The following is a 7,213-nucleotide window of genomic DNA, read 5'->3' as shown; positions in this document are numbered from 1 at the left end:
ATTATTACACTTGGGAATCTTACGACTAAAGAAAATGCGGTATTCACAGGGTTTCATATTATTACAAGCTCTTCGCTTACATCCAAAGAAAAGTTTCAGCTAATGGCGATCATAGACGCATTACCTGCGCAGTGGCGACAACATTTAAAAACCTGCAATAATTTTTCAAAAAACTCTACGTTTTCCAGTAACGCCCAGTTACACCTAAATGGCCACAATGTAAACTTGGATAAGGTCATATCCAAGAGCATTTATAACGAAGTTCGCTCAAAGAACGAGAGTGTACCAACTGCACAGCTAAGGTATACAGAGACATACAGCGAGACACTGGAATGGGGAGAGAGATATCGAATTCCCTTCAAAGTAGCTATTGATTCTAGATCCCGTGAATTCCAATACAAGATATTACATAGATATTTAGGGACAAACAAGTTTCTCCACAAAATTGGCCTAGTACCTTCGTCTCTGTGCACTTTCTGCAAAAAAGAAAGTGAGTCTATCGAACATCTACTAATAAAATGTGAATATTCCGACAGTTTCTGGAGAGAACTAATTAACTGGCTAAACACGATAGAAATAAAAATCGAAGCACTATCAGATGTTGACAAAATGTTTGGACTTTGGAACAGACAAGTAGACTTTTATCTTCTCAACCATCTGTTGATCTTAGCAAAACAACACATTTACTCCTGTCGAAATAAAGGATTTCCTCCGTCATTAAAGATCTTCCTCGCAAGCGAACATTTCATGACGCCAAGTGGAAGAAATTTATTACAAATAATTGTATCAAACAAGCATTTATATAAGCACTTTTCCCAATGCTCTAACTATTAAAAAGGCTCAAAATCATGGGATAAGCATATATTTTTCGACAAACTCGATCATAGCCTTGTGTCACGCACCTCCATAACCCTGAAATTCAAAATGCTCTGGATTCCAAAGGAAGCACGCTATTGAGCTCTAAAATTGTAAACAGATATAAATATACCGCCTCTTATGCCTGATGAGGATAAAAACTTTGGTGGCACTTTAGTTTTGGATTTTAGAAAGTGATGACGTCACGTGAAAACTATCTATCGACCGGTTTTGATTTTTATTTTGATCTATTTTGAATTGCGTGACACTGAAAACCAGCAATATGTCAACAGTAACATAATGTGAGTCACTTAATTTTGCGTCACCGCGTTATGTTTGCCACACTTATTGTTCGAGTCACTTTAATTTCGCGATTATTTTTAAATCGCGAAATTCGCGAAATTAACGTGTCGCAAGAATTTCATGTAATAAGGTAATAATAATAATAATAATAATAATAATAATAACAATAGTAACAACAACAACAACAATAATAATAATAATAATAATAATAATAATAATTAACAATGGTAATAGGACTGATCGTTTCCCAAAACTGTTGTTCCCTTACAAAGTTTGATCTTCATCTTGGCAATTAGCCATTTGATTCTGGCTTCAACCCTGTTGTCTATCTAAGGAGAAGGTAAACATGAGATTTTAACAGTTTCTGAAATAAATTTAACTTGCAACCCATTTTTAAGAGCATTACTTTGTGCTTCGCCATCTGTGTTAAGGGAACGCAAAAAAGAAGCCCGAATGTTCCTCTTAATGTAAACTTGAAAGGTTCACTTTGATTTCCGTCATTCCGAGAAATCCATCTTTTCCGCCATCAATCAAAAAAGATTACTATTAGAAGTTATCTTGCAAGTTCCCAAGCATCAATCAACTCTTTTATTTTTTGAAGTCGGAAAAGACGGATTTCCCGGATTTCCCGGAGAACTGACTTACAGTAATTAAGGGAAGTAATATAATACTACTCTTTATATCTGTAAGTATACTTACAGTAAAAAGGGAAGTATTACTGTAAGTCAGTTTCCCGGGATATCCGGAAAATCCGTGGTTTCCACTGTCAAATGTAAGTGTCTTGCATTAATGATTTCATGAACAGTCAATTCATACTGTAAGTTGCCAAGCATTAATCTACTCTGCTTTCTGAAGTTGGAAAACACGGATTTTCCGGATTTCCCGGAGAACTGACTTACAGTAATTAAGGGAAGTAATATAATACTTCTCTTTTTTACTGTAAGTATACTTACAGTAAAAAAAGGAAGTATTATATTACTTCCCTTAATTACTGTAAGTCAGTTCTCCGGGAAATCCGGAAAATCCGTGTTTTCCAACTTCAGAAAGCAGAGTAGATTAATGCTTGGCAACTTACAGTATGAATTGACTGTTCATGAAATCATTAATGCAAGACACTTACATTTGACAGTGGAAACCACGGATTTTCCGGATATCCCGGGAAACTGACTTACAGTAATACTTCCCTTTTTACTGTAAGTATACTTACAGATATAAAGAGTAGTATTATATTACTTCCCCTTATTACTGTAAGTCAGTTCTCCGGGAAATCCGGAAAATCCGTCCTTTCCACCATCAAATCTAAATGTCTTGCATACTGATTTTATGAGCAGTCACTCCATACTGCAAGTTCCCAAGCATCAATCTATTCTCTTTTTGGAGATGGAAAAGACGGATTTTCCGGTTTACATAGAGAATTGACATATTTATCGAATTTAAGATGTGGAAATGCTTTAAAACATCCTTTAGATTTCTACACTAGTTGCATTCGAAAAATCGGAAACCCTGTGGTGCAGAAACGCTTTGAATGAAGATAAAAAGGACAAAGTAATATATATCTGGAGTATTTTTGCCGTAAAGAAAGCCGTTGATTTAATACGTTAAAAATGCTATCTGGTTGCTTGATTACGCGGTACGGACTAATGTGTTCGCCAAAAGGTCAAGGTTTAGCCTCCGCAGGGAATCAGTGAAAAGCTTTGTCGTGGAAAAGACTGATCTATTGTTGGCGTATGAAATGCTTCTGATTGCACTAAAACCGAGTGTTAAGTTTCTTTCTTTGCGGATTCAATAAAAATACACCTTTGAACACTTTTTATGCATAATTTTATCAGCTAAAACGTCCATTTTTAGTCACGAAAATAGAGAAAACAAATCCATCGAAAACTTGTAAAGGTGTGGCTTTATTCTGTCAGATGTATTCATGATAAGTTCGCACAATTAATCTTATATATAAGAAACAGGATCACTGCAGTCATTTCAGGAACAACTGTTGATGGACAGAGAAGAATGCTTCGAGCAAAAAAACCTTGCAGACAGCTCAACAGCGAGGCTATCAAGAGCGCTGCACTCTGCCCAACCTCCCAGAAGAAGAGGAAACACAAGGGAAGAAAGGGAAATCCAAGCAAAAAACTTTCCCAGCCGTCAATTGCAAGCTTTTTTCCCAGTCAGAAGTAGTTCCATTTTGTAATAATGTATCAGAACTGGAATGAAGCCAAGAACTTGCGTGAATCAATTTCAAGCGATTTTCTCAGTGAGAAGAGTTTGATTTTCCTCGTGATCAGAACTTCAATAAAGACAAATACCTGTGTGAATGTTCGAGAGTAGTCCAACAGTACCACTAATTAAACTATCTACAATCTCCCATAAATTAGTTGCGACACTCACAATATCGTAATAACTGGAATCTATCCGTTGTTAATTCGGTGAAAAGTACGCCGTTATAAAACATTTCTTGTTTCTATTTCAAGAGGATAATATCAGTTTGAGTTGGTTTTGTTCCAATGATAACTAGAGCACACCACGATTTTTTTTTTCAAAGTCCTTTTATCGGTCGTATAATTTAGAAGGTGAACCGAATTTTCTTGCCGCCCGGCTCAGCAGAGAGTTGGCTGTCCTAACCTTTTGAAAACGAAATTCGGGGTCTCTTAGGATCGCTTGCCATTGACCGAAGCCGTGTTTTTTAAGTCCAGCTTTTAGGTATTTGTCTTCTTCAGGAGAGAACATCACATTTTTTCTTCTCGCGCCAATTTCGTTCGGCCTGAAAGCATCTTCGCGTGTTAGTCTCGGCACGCCTGCTAGACGCTCGGGTTGTTTTTTCGTGATCACTTCGACCTCGTCGGTAGAAGGAGTGTCACTATTGTCAGCATTTTGATCTTGCGAAGAGCTTGACAGGTCTGAAAGCCTCGAGCGCACTTCCATTTCTAATTCTGTTCCCCTGTCACCGTGCAATTCTTTCAAACATTTGTGTGCCTTACTAGCGACGTCACGCGATCGTTGCTTTTGATAGTGAACCCTTGCCACGACAGAGCTGTGTTTCTGATCCTCGGATATTGTGCTTTGCGCGTTGCTACTAAGTTGCCTGCAGCTTGCGGTCTCGACTATTTGTCGATAGCGAGTCGGATGAACGTACTTGCCTGTTGCATCGAAGACAAGTTTACTCATTAGTTCTCCTAGCTTGTTGTGTTGTCCTCCATTTCTCGTCACTAAAACATAATCACAGTTCGGCTTGAGCAGAGGGCGTATATGATTGATGTAGCCATCTAACACTTGCATGCTAGTCTCAGTCAGGTAAAGAGAATCGAAGCCAAACTTTCCTGCTGTTTTGAACATTTTCTGGTCGATAAATCCGCCGTTGGTTTTAGCGTTGTTCACCATCTCAACAGTTAAATATTGATATGTCATCGGGCGCGATCCTTTGACCTTGATAAACAAATATACGGCGAGAAATTTGGTAGCAAACGATAAGTCTAGTGGGGATATTGTACCTGGATCATCCTTGCATGATTTTAGCACGCTTTCGTAGCGCGGCAAATAACGCCCTACGACTTCCAAGAACTCTTCTAGCGTAGCCCAGTGTCCCTTGGCTTCTAAGGCTTCGATATCGAGTTCGCTCGTCCATTGTAATCGCATCATCTTGGAGACGGTCTTGCGGACTCGTTTTAAGTACAGCTCTGTGGAAGATAATCCTCTTAATACCGATTCCGAAGCTCCATTGACTTTTCTGAAATCCCCTAATTCTGCAATGGCGTCCAAATAGCCTATGCGCCCTGCGTGCCCGAGATTCCACTCGTCTTGCATCATGTCAACAAATTTGAAAAGTAGATTGGGCGAACATAGACTAAAGTCAACGATTTCAAATGTAAGATCCTCCTCTTCTTCGCAACAGAATTTAAGAAACTTCAAACACTTGCTGACAATTTGGTGCGCTTGCCGATCACTTTTACAACCTCCGCCACTGCCGGTGAGCCAGGACAAGAAATCTTGTGCGATTTCACTTGACATGGCAAAAGAGACAACTCTTCTAGATTTAGGTGGAATCTTGTGATCACTGACCTCCATTTTGTTGCTTTTTTGTTGGCCTGATTCAATCTGAGTGATGTCTGGCTTTTCGTCGAAATAAAAGTACCAACGATGTTTGTTCTTTGCGTGTTTTCTGCATCCTCTTGCCGTTGTAAACCCATCATGATTGCAATCTTGCACTGGACAGTGAAAAAGGCCATCAGAATCGTCTTCTTCTAAGTGAAGTCGTTTGGGTTTAGGAGATGCGTTTTCTAACTTTGACCAGTCGATTTCCACTCCTCTTTTGTTCATCTTTTAATATCTGATATGTGAAGTTTCTCGCGAGACTACTGTATTTATAATAAATAGCTGACTTGTTATCCATCTGGCCCGCTTCTCACACAATAAAACCAAACAAAGGAACAAAGGGGCAGGTCTCATCTTGTCCCAACCTGCCCTTACCTGATTAAGCATGCAGCAGGCAAGCCAGGCTAGAAATTGAATTTGCCCTCGATCGCGCATGTTAGAATGGTAAAGTAACCTCGGAACTTGTGTTCGTGTTCACCAACGCTAAATAGGAACCCTCGTTCCCATTAAGTGACTCAAATAAAACAACGGAATGCTAGTTCCTCTTTAACTTAAAGCGGAACTAATTCCAGTTTGGAAACAAAACTATTGTTTCCATGCTTTCAGCAGAAAAAAGGACCAAAATTGCTTTTGAAAGGGACCAATTAAAACATTTGGGAACGACAAGCAGCGATTAGGAACAGCACGTTCCTAATTGCAAATAAGATAAGACTAAAGTGGAACAATCGTTCCTTAATATTGAACTCCGGAACTTACTATGCTGGTCAATGGGAACGAATTGTGTAAAAGAGAACACTCGACAAAATCGGAACCATTCGAAAAGGAACATTTGTTCCTGAAAAGATAAAAACGGAACAAAGAGTTCCCTTTACTCGCAATAAAAAAGGAACTTCGTGTTCTTGTTTAAGACAAAAGGAACCCGTTGTTCCGATTTCAGACATCGTTGTTCCTAGGACTGATTTCGGACTAAAAACAAGTTCCTATTGGTGTCTTCTAAGTTTGTTCCTTAAACAATTAGAGGAACAAAGCAGTAAAACTCGCGGAACGGTAGCTTTTCAAGAAAGCCATTATTTTTTGCGTCGCATCAATTACAATCATGATTTGAAAACTTGCTAAATTAAGGAATACGCCAACAAGGCGGGCAAAAAAATATCGACGAAAAAGATGGTGTTAAAAGCCAAAATCTCTGCTGTCATCAATTTTGGGGAATGTCAATGAGTGGAGTCCAATTCGGTCTGTAACCCTGCAAGTGATTAACAAAATCGGACGGCCGCGAAGCGGGAGTCCGATTTGTTAATTACGAGTATGATTACAGCAGCTTGTACACCAATCACCAGACTGTTCACATTTGAGGAAATTGTGATTGTTATGATTATAACAATAATAACATTTCTGTAGCGCTAAAATTAGAAAAATATTCTAAATCGCTTTACGAAATAGAAAAAATTGATAATATATTAAAATGACTAACTATTAAACGATAAAATATTAAAACAAATTAAAACAAATTGTAATCTAGCTTGAAGAGGTGTGTCTTCAACTTTGATTTAAAAACAGTGACACTTGAACTGGATCGTATTTCAAGTGAAAGTTTGGTTCAGAGAAATGGCCCAGAGTGGACAAAGACGCGATCACCAAAGATCTTGTACTTAGTTCTTGGGACCGTAAAAGTAGGCCATGGTCGCGGGAACGTAGGCGATGATCTGTTATGGAGTGGGCTTTTAGAAAGTCTTTAATGTATTGTGGGCCTTGATTGTTAAGAGCTTTGTATGCTAAAAGCAGCAACTTAAAGTGGACACGATAAGCCACAGAAAGCCAGTGTAGATGAAAAAATGCGGACGAAATGTGATCAAACTTGGGGATCCTAAAGAGTTAATCGAGCAGCGACGTTGACCACCTTTTGAAGACGATCTGGCTGGTACTTGGGAACGCCCAAGGAGAAGAAAGTTGCAGTAGTCCAAATGTGAAGTCA

The 7,213-nt window shown here is 38.8% G+C and overlaps 1 protein-coding gene across 1 annotated transcript; it reads right to left on the bottom strand.

Moving 5' to 3' along the window:
- Nucleotides 1-3,603: 3,603 nt before the first annotated feature.
- On the bottom strand, nt 3,604-6,470 carry LOC149111947 (uncharacterized). The gene has a single exon (XM_089289641.1). The coding sequence runs from the start codon at nt 5,464-5,466 to the stop codon at nt 3,700-3,702; it is 1,767 nt and encodes a 588-aa protein (XP_089145767.1). The 5' UTR covers nt 5,467-6,470; the 3' UTR covers nt 3,604-3,699.
- Between the last annotated feature and the right edge of the window lie 743 nt (nt 6,471-7,213).

Source organism: Orbicella faveolata, unplaced genomic scaffold, assembly GCF_042242905.1.
Source record: "Orbicella faveolata isolate gen_17 unplaced genomic scaffold, um_ofav_v1 contig_2, whole genome shotgun sequence".
NCBI lineage: Eukaryota > Metazoa > Cnidaria > Anthozoa > Scleractinia > Merulinidae > Orbicella > Orbicella faveolata.
This window is presented reverse-complemented; position numbering and strand designations above follow the sequence as displayed.

Coding starts and splice junctions, on each gene's coding strand:
- LOC149111947 (XM_089289641.1), bottom strand. CDS start 5,466: ATGAACAAAAGAGGAGTGGAAATCGACTGGTCAAAGTTAGAAAACGCA.